This window comes from Leptidea sinapis, chromosome 45, assembly GCF_905404315.1.
Source record: "Leptidea sinapis chromosome 45, ilLepSina1.1, whole genome shotgun sequence".
NCBI lineage: Eukaryota > Metazoa > Arthropoda > Insecta > Lepidoptera > Pieridae > Leptidea > Leptidea sinapis.
Genome location: NC_066309.1, coordinates 5,391,020 through 5,407,888, shown reverse-complemented (window position 1 = coordinate 5,407,888; position 16,869 = coordinate 5,391,020). Strand labels below are relative to the sequence as shown.

General features: G+C 36.0%; 1 protein-coding gene across 3 annotated transcripts in view; it reads right to left on the bottom strand.

Moving 5' to 3' along the window:
• Nucleotides 1–16,869, bottom strand: part of LOC126977375 (folliculin-interacting protein 2) — a 55,391-nt gene that overhangs the window by 24,545 nt on the left and 13,977 nt on the right. For all 3 annotated transcript variants that reach the window (XM_050826136.1, XM_050826137.1, XM_050826138.1), the window contains exons 4-6: nt 13,731–13,903; nt 8,092–8,196; nt 4,900–5,042 (exon numbers count right to left, since the gene is read on the bottom strand). In XM_050826136.1, the coding sequence (XP_050682093.1) occupies nt 4,900–5,042; nt 8,092–8,196; nt 13,731–13,903 (421 nt within the window). The remainder of the gene's footprint in view (nt 1–4,899; nt 5,043–8,091; nt 8,197–13,730; nt 13,904–16,869) is intronic.

Below are 16,869 nucleotides of genomic sequence, written 5' to 3'. Positions count from 1 at the left end.
CAGCAACACATGATAGTGCAGATATCCATGAGCAGCGATTGTTACTTTACATCAAGAAATTCGATTGAAAGTATGGCGCGTAAAAGTGAAAATATCTGTAAATTATATTCAGCATATTCGATAATTCGGCTTTGATCGCAATCATCACAATATGTTACAAAGTGCAATTGACACTAAGAAAGTGAAAGTTGTCTCAGAAACAAGCAGGTCATTCAATATTCGCGCGTAAAATATCTTTATCACAATTCTTCTGACTTGCGCGTTGTGGTGAACCCTGTAATTTATGTATTTATTTATAGGACAACCAGTAGTTGTTACATTCTAATACGCTTAAAATATATCAAATATTAACAAATAATGAGTTGAATGTACAACAAATTAAGGTGTCACAACATGTACAGTCTTTGCTTCCGTGACACCAAGAAAACAATTATATAAAATAAAGTAAAAATTATAAAATCAAGTTACGAATTTGAAAAGAAAAAGAAAAAAGAAGAATATTAATCATTTGGCGCCTAACAATCTCGTAATATTTTTATAAAGAATCTTGAAAAATATCTACAGATGGAGTTATAAGTTCTTGATAGACGTGGTATGGGAGAAAATTGCTTAAGGTTAGTTTTGGCAAATGGCTGATGGAACAGGCCAGCTCCGACCTGCGCACGACTTGGTACTCGGCGGGGAACTCGTAAGCTGATGGAGTGCACGAGTGATGGACTGTTACTTCTTAATCACTCGCTATTCTCATACCGGATGTCGTAAACGATATTTCTAGCTAGACCATGATGAATATCATGTCACAATTAATCAAAATAGCGACACTTAGTCGAAGTCGCGTCGCCTACAAGTTGTCTGTCAATCTATCTCGACATATTAGGATAATACGTAACAAGTCTATTATTGTCCGTAAGTGTGACAATTTTAAGAATAGGCATAGGGTACATTTTTCCCAGAATTATTTAAGATATCCCTAAGATGCGCAATTACGAATTTAATGCCTATCCATTATCCAATCACATGATATAACTACACACAAATTTTCATAATGATTGTCCAAGTCTTCGAGAGTTATAAAACTATTTCTGTCTGACAGACCAAAATTTCTGAATTCATAGAATTGTGTGTGTGTTAGTAAAAACGTTTACTTATCACAAAATAATACAAATCAATATGGCTACACCAGATTTATATTCTAATATAGGTATTGGCCATTGCGGAAACGCGGCACGGGGGGAGGGGGGCGGTTGCATCATGCGAGTTCCGCCAAGCCGCTTCAGTTTGTATTTATTTAAGGGGTTACTCTTATCATTCTATACTTTTTATGATTACGCTTTAAATAATGAATCCATCTAAATAAATGTCATTGAACATTTTATATGAGACCATTATTTTAGAAATTAGAATAGGTTTAGTAAGATCTCCTTGAAAGGGAAATCATATCATTATAATCATTGCCGACTTACATTAGGTCTACAGACCTAAAAAAGAAACAATTTTGTAAGTGTTCGATGAAAGTTAGGCTCCTTTGCACCGTAGCCGGCTAGATTATGGGTGAAGCAGTAATGTGTAAGCTAGTGAAATTACTGGACAAATGAGACAACATCTTATGTCTCAAGGTGACGAGCGCAATTGTTGTGCCGCTCAGAGTTTTTGGATACTTCAAGAATCCTGGGCGGCGATGCAATGTAATAGGCATGGCGTATCAATTACCATCAGCTGAACGTCCTGCTCCTCTCGTCCCTAAATATCATAATAATAAAAAAATTGTTTATCGTGAATAGACGGACAGACGCAACGGAGGACCTTGTTGTATTACATGCGATGATAGATAGTGTCACATGACCACGGCCCGGCGGTCATTCATGTGACGGATCACATGGGCACCGATAATAGATGCGATAGTGTTATCGTAAACAAAGCTACCGTTACCTTGACAGCTACAATACTGTGTACAATAATGGCATCTATTTACTATTGAGTTACTATTATTGATGTGTCAGCCCAGTGATTCATTGCCTGACTTCTGCGCTAGGGGTCTTGGGTCCCAACACATTTTTTTTAACTCTTTTTCTTTAATATGAGAGGGGGCAAACGGGCAAGAGGCTCACGGGATGGGGAGAGGTGAGGCAACCGCCCATGGACATCCGCAACAACAGGTGTGTCAAGAAATGCGTTGCCGGCCTTTAAGGTGGGTATGCTTTTTTCTTGAAGGTCCCTAAGTCGTATCTGTTCGGGAAGACCGCTGCCGGTAGTTGATTCCACAAAGTGGCTGTGCGAGGCAAGAAATTTCGAACAAAACGCGCGGTTGTGGAATTCCAGGCGTCTACGTGATGCGGATGGTACTTTGCACGTAATGTCCGGTGGTGGAATTCGGCCGCTGGAATCAACCCGAACAGCTCCTCTGAGCACTCCCCGTGATAAATGCGGTAGAAGATGCAGAGAGAACCCACATCTCTACGCAATGCTAGAGAATCAAGCCGATCGGAGATGACTTGATCGTCGATGATTCGAGCCGCTCTTCGTTGTATGCGGTCAAATGGAAGAAGCTGGGGAGCTGGGGAGCACCCGCCCAGTACAGTGAGAACAGTACTCCATGTGAGGCCGAATTTGCGCCTTCTATCATCTTTTTCCTGCAAGCTGTCTAGAAAACATCGAGTTGAGCATTAGCTGGAGTTGTGTGCTTGGAGGATGGTCATGCATGGTGTAGTATCCAGTGATACATTCATATGTCCGATATATCATATTTGTTCTAAAGATTTTGAGGGGCTCGCCTATTTATTTTTTTAAATGTTTGTTTTGGTTGATTCTGTTAATTCTATTAGGGTCCTTGCCAATGGGTTAGGATGATTGTAAATTTGTTTTGTGTATGTCAGTAGTGAGTCCTTAGCTTCATCAATCACCGTTTTAATGTTTAGATCGTGGTGTATGCGACTATTAGTGATGTACCAAGGTTTTTGATTGAAAGCGTTGCAAGATTTCAATGTTGGATATGGATGCTGTGCCCCACAATTGTAAGCCGTAAGTCCAGACAGGGTTAAGTATACATTTGTACAACAACAGTTTATTCGCTAAAGTAAGTTTAGACTTGCGTCGAATAAGCTAGCTCAACTTCCAAAGTCGTTAGCTAAGAGCTTTCCTTTTGATCCATCTGTGTTTTTTTCCAGTCGTCTATCCAAGTAAATTCCTAAATGCGACAACTGGGTCCCAACACATGAATATGAATTTGTTTCCGAATCATATATATTTTTTACGCTTTTTATTAGCTTCACCTGTGTGTATGTTGTAACCGACTCATTTGGGCGCGATTTTGACCCACTTTAAATGATTTCGTTCAGATTTAGATTTATCGAGGACTGATGACAATACATTAATTTGATAAAATTATTCAATTTTTTCAAGATTTTTGTCAATTTATAATTTTCGTCTTGCATCTATATGGCATCAATTAATGTTAATTTTAAGTTTCAACCATCATATTTAATCGATTTATCTAATATTAGGAAATGCAAATTAAGTGCAAGTTTTAAAAAACTAAAAAAACACGCTTTTATAAATAAACCAAACAAAAAAATTCTATAAAAAGGGTATTTCTCAGTATTTTTGTTAAACTAAAATTTATTATATATTTATGTAAGTATGCAATTTTATTAAGTGCCCAGTCCGAGCATAGATAAGATATGTGGAAATCGGCGGCAGGAATCAGTTCAAACGTATAACTCAAATATTGAGCCCAACATTTTGCAAATATTTGTGTTTGATACGTATAATTGTATTTTAGTAGAGGGGGCAAAGGGGCAAACGGCTCACCTGATAGGAATGAAGACCAACTCCCATGGCAATCTGCAATTCCAGATATCTAAGATGCATATGTCGAATCGGTTTGGCAATTCAGAAGCCGGCAAATGATTCCACCATGTAATTGTGCGAGAAAAGAATTTTGTAGCATAATACGCGGTTAAAAATGGAAGACAGCAACGTGGGGCAGTTTATTTTTTTGAAGGTACCCATGTCGTATCGTCCCGGAAACACCGCACAAGGAAGTTCATTCCACAGCTTTGTGGTACGTGGAAGAAAGCTCCTTGAAAACCGCACTGTGGAGGACCGCCACACATCCAGATGGTGAGGATGATATCCTTACTTGTGGCGTGTCGTGCGAAGAGGAATTAGGCGGTAGGAATCAGGTTAAACAGCTACAAACTAGTAATTTAAACAATTCTCCCAAACAATCACCCTGATACTTTCAATGCTAAAGAGAGAAGCCTATCGGAGAGGAGTTGTTGATCGTCGATGATAGGAGCCGCTTATTTTAGTATGTAGTTAAATGAAAGGAGATGTTCTCACCACCATATTTCCACTCCATGTGAAGCCGAATTCACACCTTAAAGAGTTTCAGGAAATCGCTTGAAAAGTATTATCTCGCCTTACTTAGCAACAAAGATGGCAGACCATAATGCCGCACAATTCCACGAAAAATTTATCATTTATTTATTACTAATTGTTCTCAGATACTAATACTGTTTGCCATCATCATCATTTCAGTCGGAAGACGTCCACTGCTGGACAAAGGCCTCCCCCAACGATGCGCTGCCCTCATCCAACCTACTCGAGCGATCTTAACCAGATCGTCAGTCTATCTTGTACGGTACGTGGTCTCCATTCGAGGACTTTACTGCCTTAACGACTAACGGCAATCATTTGGGCTATGTCAGTCACTTTGGTTCTCCTACAGATCTCCTCATTTCTGTTCCATCTCGTAGGGAAACTCCAAGCTCTCTCCAGTGCCCGCTGAGCAACAATGATCTTCCTCATAAGGCCCACAGTTAGCGACCACGTCTGCGTTGCTGTTTGTCATACCAGCGCTGCGCAGCGCCTAAAGTCGTGAGTGTCTGTGATACATACCTGTGAGTCCCCGCCAGACACAGTAGACATGGTGGGCACTCTCGCGGACGAAGAGTTCGGTGTGAGATCGAATCTAGTTGCCATGCTCTGCAGAGCTCGACGATGCCCACTGTCGCTACTTGACGAGCTCATGCGATCCGTGGCTGGATAGAAATCACACGCCTATTTATACAATAAATACTATTTGAATATAAATACGACAAAAACAATATAAATATCGACTTAAATCACATTTGAAGGAAATCTATTTCTTTTTTTGCATGCCTTTGAGTATGTGACCATCCATTGGATGGCTCCTTTGCACAGGATGCTAGATCTAAGCTAGATTATGGGTACCACAACGGCGCCTATTTCTGCCGTGAAGCAGTTATGTGTAAACATTATTGTGTTTCAGTCTGAAGGGCGCCGTAGCTAGTGAAATTACTGGGCAAATGAATCTTCACATCTTATGTCTCAAGGTGACGAATGCAATTGTTATGCCGCTCAGATTTTGTTTTACAGTAGAAAGGGTTTAGACAGCGTTTTCGTTGAAAGCTCCCAGACGGCATATTTTTTCCGACATCTCCAACTAATATCGTTAATGTATACACAAATTTAGTCAAAAAATTAACAAATCATTTAATTAAAACTTCCTCAAGAACCACACTATCCATTGGTGAATCCAGCATGAAAATGGGTGCAGTAATTTTTGAGTTTATCGTGAACAAACAGACAGACAGATGCGGCGAAGGACTTCGTTTTGTGATTTCGTCAATTCATTGGGCGTTGGCCATTTGGGGCGAGGTATTGCGTTCAATATTTTTGAAGTAAAATGTTCTCAGGAAACTGTTAAAGTATTAAGTGATTGGAAATAAAAGGTAAAAGATACTTTCGAATTTTACTTTGAGTGTCCCAATACGAAGTACCGATGTGTTATCGATTTAATATTGACAAAATAATTTTCGGCTTTATGAGTTCTTGAGTGTCCACCTGCTGTCTATATAGCGAGTGACGTGACCAGCCCATTGGCATTACAACTTAAGGATTTGCATGAGGGCATCAGGGAAGGGACCTAAAGGAAAACGACGAGTAGGCAGACCGAAAAGAAGGTGGGCTGATGAAGTAATAGAAATAGCCGGGAAAGACTGGCAAATAAAGACAGAGACGAGTGGAAAAAGTTGGAAGAGGCCTTCACCCGAGGAGGGGTTCATATCCAAAAATAACACATACAAATAAGAAATAGTAGATTGTTAACCTAGGGTTGAAAGAATCAATTCCCGAGGTACCTATTTAGACGCCCGAGCGCAGCAAGGGCGGCTATAGTCCGACTAGGAATTGATTCTTTTACCCGTGATAAGCACTTTACTTTTCATTTCGAATATAAGGAAGATAAAAGTAGTTGTTTATCTAAACTATTTATTGATAATATATAATAATTTTAGTAGTACCTATTTCAAATTAGTTGTCAAATTAGGACAATTTATGTCGACTTTTTAAATTTTAAATATGGAATTCACCGCGTAATTGTTGCGGCTTATTCCGCTCAAAGAAGTTTACGCTATGTTCACACTGGCTGTTTAGAAAGTCACATGGCTGCAGCATATTTTTTAATTAGTTTGTTTTTACATAAAACTCTTCACAGCTGACAACAGTTCTATTTTCAAAGTTCATTCCGGCCCTTAGGTGGGAAGTAATTTTTATGAGTTTTTCCCTCTCTATGGAGGGAAGCAGCATTTTCCACCCAATAATCAGATCAAAACAACATTACTTTCCGATTATGAGAAATGAAAAATATTAACTAACACTAAATAACAACATCTGAAATGTACATTATATATTAAGGATATGAAATATATAGTCTTTATTATTTTGAGTTCTTAAGTGTCATGGCCTGTATTTAAATGCAAGTTTGTTTAAAATAACATAAACGTTGAATGTCAAATTTAAAAATAATATTCTCTCTCTATTAGAAACTCAATCTCGGGCCGGATACGAATGTCAACGGAGGTGTAATGACCGCAACGCTATAATAAATACATGTTATATTACACAAATTTCCTCTGATTAACGCAACTTATTATTACACATTTTAATTAAATACGTTTTTCGTAAAAGTTATTTTCTTTTTATTATTTTATTCAACCGAACCGGCTTGACCTTTTCTGAACATGTTTTCAGAGGGACGTTTTAAAGTAGGTACATTATCACTAGGTAGTAGGTACATTTGTACAAACAAATGATTTGTTAATGTCAATGGCAAGTCGCAAATCAATTAACAGGGTTTTTTATATTAACATGATGCAGTGATTCAGTATCAAAAGCATAAACTTACTATGGTATTAGAAGTCCTGACAGCCCCATACCTAATGCGTGATCCATGTGTGCGTTAGATAGTTTTTAATATACAAAATAGCTAAGTTAAAAGTACTAGAGAGCTAATTACATGGTTGGTCTATTCTACGGCTTGTCAATCGAAATTGTTTACAGAAAGATTAGAATTGCTTTCCTTTTTCATTTTGCTTCATCTCCGATAGACATGTTAAAAGGCATTTATTTTCTCAAAATTGATTCCTGTAGAATTCTTTTTGATGTCATTTCTAATATACTAGATACTACTACCGCTACAGAAACAAATGGCACTCTGAGAGAGAAGAAGCGGCGCAAGAAACTCTCCCAGCATTATTTTATTGCGCTCTTTTCAATAAAAATATACAATATTGTACGGTCATTTCTATCGCTATAAAGTAATCATAATCTAGTCCCAGGCTGTCCGATCACTTAGATATACAGCTGTGGAGTAATAGTATTTACGACAGAGCCATTTTTTTTATAAAACATTTAAATTTATTCATAGATAATGCCTGAACAGTGGCTGGGACTTTATTATAGAAGTGTATACATTTACCCTAAAAGCTATTATGTATCTTATGAAGCCTTCTAGAATTAATTACAAGCAATCCCTTATTTATAGTGTTATAATAATGAAAATCACTATTATGAGCACAAACGTGACGATTTTTGTGAACGTATATTAAATTTTCATAAATGTACTGACAATGAACAGTCACAATATTTTATTTCTTTAAATTTTTCTTTGAGAGAGTTATTCTCTCGTCTATTGCATAAACCTGTTTTTTTGACATTACATAAAGACTCCAAAGTTATATATTATATAGATTGTTATACATTAAGATTTATAAAATTAATACTTACAAGTAAAAGAATATCCCTCATGCACGTTGCCGTCCCAAGCATCGAACATTGTGTACAAGTCCACGGTTGATCCTATTGTACTACACGATTGACCTCCATAGAATCCTAAAAATTACTAATATTTTACTAAATGGTCACATCAAATGAGTAATAAGTTAGCTTACCAGTGGGAGGCTCCTTAGCACAGGATGCCGGCTAGATTATCGGTACCACTACGGCGCCTATTTCTGCCGTGAAGCAGTAATGTGTAAGCATTACTGTGTTTCGGTCTGAAGGGCGCCGTAGCTAGCGAAACTACTGGGCAAATGAGACTTAGATACCGCTCAGAGTTTTTGAGGATTTTCAAGAATATCCTGAGCGGTACTGCATTGTAATGGGCCGGGCATATCAATCACCATCAGCTGAACGTCCTGTTCGTCTCGTCCCTTATTTTCATAGAGATTAAGTTCAAAACTGATATTTTTATCTAACTAATGACAATTATTTGGGCATTGTAGGTAATGGGTTCATCAAAACTTATGTATGCGATGGGCAGTCGCCTGTATAGTTCGTTGTTTCTTTGACTGTGTCAAGAATTGTACTTTCTATATTTTTGACTTTATAAAGAACTTTTAAAATGAAAATTGAATGAAAATGCAAAAGGTCAGGAGATTCGTTGCCAGCCTTTCAGATGGGAGTATGCACCAGACTGTACTGAAGGTCCCTAAGTCGTATCGGTATGAGAATAAGTACATATGATCCCAATTATTTTTTAATTATTTTGTGTTATATTTTAGACTCTACATTTTCTATTTCTTATATTATTAATATTTTGGAAATAACATTAATTTCTAATTAAGTTGAGAAACATATTTTTTATCTTGTATGTTGTCTCCGACTATAAAAGTTGAAATTATCATCTACGTACCTACATCTAAAACGTTTCGTGTTCTTTATCCCTATTAATTAATATTATAAATGTGAATGTAAGTTTGTTTGTTACGCTTTCACGCCTAAAGCACTGAAACAATTTTGATGAAATTTACTACAGAGATAGACAAGAGCTTGTGAAAGGACATAGGCTACCTTTTATCGCGAATAACAAAAGGCTTGACGGGGTTGAAATAGAGGGCGAATGTTTGTATGAAATTTCGTCATTATCGAAGATAACACCATGAAAAATTGTATTTAGGCACTTCATAAGAAATAAAAATAAAAATAAAAAGAAATAAAAGTGGGTAAAAAAGGGGATGAGAAAGTTCTATAGTTGGTAACTTATAAAAATGTATTACCCACAGCAGTTTGTAATGTATTACTGAGTATAATTTATTGAAATAGGCGTTACTTTGCGGAAATCCATAATTATCCAAATGATTTGAGTTTTCTTTAGTGTTATTCCGCCAATATTTGTCTTTAAACAACAAGACTATTGAGTCGCCAAAGACTCGTGCAAGATTTTGGCGACTCAACACGTCCTGAGGATGCCTCGTGTAGAGGAAAAACACGTGTCGTATTGTTTAAACACAAATATTGGCGGAATTAACACCAAAGAAAACTCAAATCATTTGGATAACTGAGTATATTAAAAAACTAGCTGACCCGGCAAACGTTGTTTTGCCATATAAAGTATAATTCACGCGATAGTTTTATAAGTAGTAAAATATTGCCTGTACATCATTTTGTTCTATTGTCAATAGTTTTTGCAGCGCACGCAAAACTAGGTTTTCGATTTTACACCTTGTGTTACAAAATAGCAATTTTATTACGGATCCCTAATTTTGAAAAAAAAAACATAGCCTATAGCCTTCCTCGATAAATGGACTACCCAACACTGAAAGATACATTAAAATCGGACCAGTAGTACCAGAGATTAGCGCGTTCAAACAAACAAACACTGCAGCTTTATAATATTATTAGTATAGATAAAAAATGCTGCCCAGAGTAACTATTGTATTACGAAGTCGCGGGTAAAAGCTAGTATTAAATAAATAAAAGCTGCAAATACAAGGGAAAAAAAAGATTAAAAATCTAAGAATTTCTCCAAAAAAAAAATCTGTACTATCGCTTACTAACAACTGTAGCTCGCAAGCAGCTACGTCTTCCTAAACCATAAAAACAAACAACCACGTGTCAAAAGTACTAGTGTCACAATAACTTTAGTAAATAATTGATGATAATATATATATATACAGTGAAACCTGGTTAAGTGAGACATGAAGGGACCTGCAATGTCGTTTCACTTATAGAGGTATTCCACTGTCTCAGACTGTCTCACCCAGTGTCTCAGATATACAGGTATAAATAAATATCTGTCTCATTTACAGAGGGTTCGCGTGTCTTCCCACTTTCATAAACGGATATTAACTTCAGTTTTTCACGTAATGATAACGATTGTAGCTTTCGTTTTGACATTTTTCAAATAAACATATGTATGATAGTAAAGCGAAACTAAAACTGAAGGTAATTGAAGCTCAAAATTTGTACTTACGTACTTGGAATTACGTGTGGAATTTGTGGATAGAATAAGAATGAGTAAACAAACAATGTTATCTATGATGATAAATCGAAAGAACAAATCCCAGATATAGAGGTTTACCTCGTCCCACTAACAGAGGTAATTCAGTGCCAAAGTGTTGGGACCTCAGCATGAGTTCCAGTTATGGAGGTTTCTCACTTATCCAGGTCCCACTTAACCAAGTTTCACTGTATTTACATAAGACGGTATATAAACTAACGTTACAACTATTCACGGTATGTGTGGATTGATGCATCTACTATACTCAATAACTCTTGTGTTTATAAGTATTAATTTACTTTTTTTTTTTTTTTTTGACTTACTCATGTAAGCCTTTCAGTTTTTGACTTTTGAGTATTTTTGTTGCGTCACTTTGCATATATTGTAATTGAAATGATTTGTAAAACAACTAAAATGTAAATCTTGACTTGAAAGAGTGGCAATGAGTTTCTTGCTACTTTTTCTCATTAGCTCAACCCTTTACGAAGTAGCGGTAAATTCAATAAGAAACAATATTTATATATATTTTTTGACATTCATAAGTGTCATTTTTGTGACCTACATGAATGAAGTGTTTTTGAATTTGAAAAAGCATGGGTGTAGATAAAGGCATAAAAGGTATTTATTTTCTAAAAATTTATTACTTTACAATTATTTTATTTTATGCAAGATAATAGCTGTAACTCACAGCTACGTACCTACTTCATAGACATTTCATGTTATATTAAATAAAAAAAAGTAACACAGTGCGAGGTACAAAAATCTAAAAATAACTCCGAAAAATCCTGTATTATCACTTGCTAGGTAGCTCGCAAGCTGGTTTGTCTTCCTATAGTATATTAAAAAAAAACTACCACATGTGAAAAGTACTACTAGTGTAACAGAGTCAATAATTTATGATAATCATTATATATATTTACATAAGACGGTATATAAACTAACGTTACAATGTAATAACATGTTATCAATAATAGTTTAGCTTACATTGAGCAGCTATTTTCATTTGCACCTACTGATTTTATAAATGACTAGATGATTCCCCGCAACTCCGTCCGCGTATACAAGGCACTCAGCACGCAATAAGTTATTTCGATTAAATTTTTAAAATATAAGAACTCTCATAACATATACCTGTATAGCCGAGTGGTTAGCGATCCTACCTACTAAGCTAGAGGTCCAGGGTTCGAATCCCGGTAGGTGCAAGCATTTATATGATGAATATAGATGTTTGTTTCCGAGTCATGGATGTTTAAATGTATTTATGTATGTTTATATGAATTTATCTTATATCTTTAAACGAGCAATTCTTGTATATATATAATCTGAATCTCGGAAACGGCTCCAACGATTTTCATAAAATTAAGTATGCAGGGGATTTCGGGGGTGATAAATCGATCTAGCTAGGTTTCAATTTAAAAAAAATGGTTTTATCCATGTTTGAATGAGAAACAGCTACAATAACATTAGAATACAAAGGTAAATTTCGCCACTATATACAAGACTATTATAGCTCAGATGGGACATTGGGTAATCCGGAAAGCAGAAGACCCCGGTTCGAATCCAGATGTCCTATTAGCTTTTTTTTTTGTTCAAGTTTTGTACATTCTTAAAAATCCGAGCAAGGCTCGGTCGTCCGGATATTGTATGTTTAAGTAAGTATATTGTATTAAATATATCATTGTCTTGTAACCCATAAACATTAACTTGGGGCAAGATAATTTGTGTAAAAAGTGTTTGAATATTATTATTATTATGCTGTCGCGACACTATTTATAATTTTTAGGCAATTCTTTTACACCTTGGGTTACTTTATTGGACTTTTAGTAAGGATCCCTAACTTTTAAGAAAATATAATATAGCCTATGTCACCCGGGGATAGTGTAGCTTGTGAAAGTGAAAGAATTTTTCAAATCGGTTCAGTAGTTTCCGAGCCTATTCAATGCAAACAAACAAATGTACAATCAAATCTTGCCTCTTTATAATATTAGTATTGAAGTATTGATTAAACTCAACTTAATATTATACAATCATTAACTATCAGTTAACGGTACCTCGTAACCAATAACTGGCGACTGCAAATGTAATGATATAAGGTCGTGCACATATTGAGTAATACTGCATTCACACAAATGTTATATTTATGTCATCGATCTCAAATTAAATCAATAAATGAAATCTATGATATTATACAAATTAAATTTGTAACCAAAATTTATGAACGATGCGGGACTCGAACCCGCGACTTCTCGGGTTCCGTCCGAGCGCTCTTAGAGACTGACTGCCAACCGTTGTCACGTATGGTTCGTAAATTTTGGTCTGTCTTCTTCAACCCTCAGGTTATATAATACCTATGATTTTTATCGTATTAAAGAAGCTTTCTACATTAAACTGTTTACACAGTTTGTGCAACATCTACGAAGGTATGTGTGTGATTATTTGTAAATCATACAACTTGTGAGCATACACCAATTATACAAAATGCTTTGTATGTGTTTTACTAAAACTCGGCTTATTTTAATTTGCAAGCGGTTAATCAAACAACTCACGTAAGTACTTTCTACATTGAAATAAACTATTATCGAACAACATCCACGAAAGAGATATTGTGAATGTCATTCCATTGTTGTTGGTTTATAAATACAGGAATCTTTCCTATAACGCGGTAGAGTGAACTAGCGTATAGGAAAGCGCGTTATAACGGGCTGTACCATATAACGCGTTTTTACGATCACGTAATTCGTAATAATAATAATTAATCACCAATTTTTTGCCTAGTTTTACAATTTTACTAAGGATTTTAATTCACAAATTAAATAAAAAATATATTTTGTAATAACACAATTGACACATGTGCAACGGTACGCGAAGCTAATAATAAAATATATAAATTATTATAAATATCACAGTATATAAATATGTATATGTGGGAAATCCCCAAGTTATTTGGACTATTGCCCGTCTTATATAGTAAAACGCCGTTATAAAAAATCGTGTTATAAGGGATATAGTGTACCTCCATTGCGATTACAAGGCTGTCTCAGTCAAAAGCCTATCTTGTATTTAGCTCAAAGTTTTCTTGTAAGTTATGTATTTGTTGTATGACATTCTGTTGTACCTATTCAAATAAATAAAAAAATAAAAATACCTGAATCATTCCTATCTATCGAGAAGCTCATAGAGACTCCGTCGGCCAGCGGAACGTTGAGTGGAGAAGACGCCTCCATCCCAACGCTGGAGAAGCTGTTTGCGTCCGTTCTGCGGTCCATGTGACTTATCCGTCGCGACGTTGGCACGCCAAACACTTTCGTGCACATCAATCTAGATATGAATTATATTACAGTATGAGTTTGCCACAACAGATTACTAAATCTTATATCTTTATACGAGTAATTCTTGTATATATATATGCTGAATCTCGGAAACGGCACCAACGATTTTAATGAAATTTAGTATACAGGTAGTTTCGGATGCAGGTAGATTTCAATTTTAAAAAATGTAGTTTTATCCGTGTTTTAATGAGAAACAGCTACAATAACATTAGAATACAAAGGTAAATTTCGCAACTATATACGAGACTATATAACAGCTCAGAAGACCCCAGTTCGAATCCAGATGTCCTATTAGTTATTTCTGGTCAAGTTTTGTACATTCTTAAAAATCCGAGCAAGGCTCGGTCAACCAGATATTAGTAATAATACAATATCCGACGACTCAATTCTTCAACCATTAAATTGAACATGAAAGATACACAGATTTACTAATTCGAAAATATGCAATGTGTTGCAACAAGGTGCTTATAAACCTTCATAGAGCAACGTGCAATCTATTCATTAATCTCGACAGTTTACAATTACGTGTAAATTATCAATTGCTCGCCATAACTAATGGGCATTGTTTAAATCAACACAGTACTAGTTACGGTTGCCTGTGTTCGGTAATAACTACTAATTTAAGCAGCGAATGCTGTTTTTTTTTTATGGAATAGGAGGACAAACGAGCGTACGGGTCACCTGGTGTTCACTGCCGCCCACAATTTCTTGCAACACCAGAGGAATCACAGGAGTGTTGCCGGCCTTTAAGGAAGGAGTATGCGCTTTTTTTGAAGGTACCCATGTCGTATCGTCGCGGAAACACCGCATAAGGAAGCTCATCATTCCACAGCTTTGTAGTACGAGGAAGAAAGCTCCTTGAAAACCGCACTGTGGAGGACCGCCACACATCCAAATGGTGGGGATGATATCCTAACTTGTGGCGTGTTTAGGTTTGATTAACGCGAGCGTTACACGTATAAATAAAACACTTTGAAAGGATTAAAACGCTTGTAATTTTAACTGTCCCGACAATTTGAGCAGCTCTGCGCTGCACGCAGTCTAACGGCGTTGAACCTACATGATGTAGGAAATTTAAATAAACTATTTTTAAACGATTAAAACGCGTGTTATTCTAACTGTGTTTTTACATTACATTTTTTACGTAAAAGTTACATTTTCAGGAGAACAGTCCCCCTGAAAACGAGATCTGGAAAGGTCTTGTAACGTCGGGTTAACTAAAATAAAAATGTAACTTTTAGGCAAAAATCTAATGTAAAAACACCATAATAATTACACGCATTTTAATCCTTTAAATGTGTAGGTTCAACGCCGATTGACCGCGTGCAATGCAGAGCTGCTCGAATTGTCAGGGATCCAGTGGTCTATGAACGGCTCAATATCACTTGGCGTTGCGTAGAGACGACGGTTCATTGTGTGTCTTCTACCGAATCTGTCACGGGGAGTGTTCCGAAAAGCTGTTAGACCTGATTTCTTCCGCCGAATTCCACCGTCATACGACACCCACAAATTAGAATATGATCAACATCTGGATGCGTAGCGAGCTATAATTGCCCGCGTTATACGCATAGTGCAAATGGCGTAATACAAAACAGCGTTATAAGGGTACCGCGTTATATGGATATAATATAATGTATATCCATTACGATTAAAAAGGCTGTCTCAGTCAAATCACAATCGCACGACACGCCACAAATTAGGATATCATTCTCCACAGTGTGGTTTTTAAGGAACTCACCTCCATGTACCTACAACAAAGCTGTGCAATGAGCTTCCTAGTGCGATCTTTCCGGGTCGATACGGTACCTTAAAAAAAGCGCGTACACCTTCCTTAAACGCCGGCAATACTCCTGTGATTCCTCTGGTGTTGCAAGAGAATTTGGGCGGTGGTGATCACTTAACACCAGGTGACCCTTACGCTCGTTTGTCCTACTTTATGTTACATGATTTAATATAATTATTAGATTGTAATAGAATGTGTAGTGTGATGGATAATAACACAATAATTTAAGCAATGTTGCAAAGGAGCTATGAATTACTTTAACCATAAGCTCGTCGTTCCCTTCCCTAAAATATGGTCGAGGGAGGCGATGGCTGGTCCATGCGTCATGCTCGTGAACGGGTGCTACTCGTGGTGGCTGGATGATCTTCTTACCGGGAGGTCTGCTTGATGTGTTTTTTATTATTATTATTTCCTTTAAAGTTAAAGTTATTATATATTTTTTTTATGAAATGCTCACATAATGCCTCTATTTATTTACGGTATGTGTGGATTGATGCACCTACTATACTCAATAACTCTTGTGTTTATAATTAGTATTAATTTACTTTTTTTTCTTTTTTTGACTTACTCGTGTAAAGCCTTTCAGTTTTTGACATTTGAGTATTTTTGTTGCGTCACTTTGCATATATTGTAATTGAAATGATTTGTAAAACAATTAAAATGTAAATCTTGACTTAAAAGAGTGGCAATGAGTTTCTTGCTAATTCTTCTCATTAGCTCAACCCTTTACGAAGTAGCGGTAAATTCAATAAGAAACAATATTTTTTTGACATGTCATTTCCGTGACCTACATGAATAAAGTGTTTTTGAATTTGAATTTAAAATTTGAATAAATATAAGATCGTATGGTCAGTTTGCTTGGAAAATTTAACTTATTCGGGTCATATTAGCCCAAAAACACCGCGAGTAAATTTTGGATAGGCAATAAAAATGTTTGTGTCAAAACTTAAATTGAAATTCAATTATATTTATTTAAAATTGGATTTTAAATATTGAACGCCAAAAAACTACTACCTATTACCAAGGACGGGCGCAAGAATCTCAGTGGGTTTATTATTTTTAATTTAGTTACAATATACTCGTATGTACATAAAAAATTTCATTTAAATTATTAAGAATAGGTATTATTATTATTAGGTAGTTTTATTAAGAAAATTATTTATACAAATGCT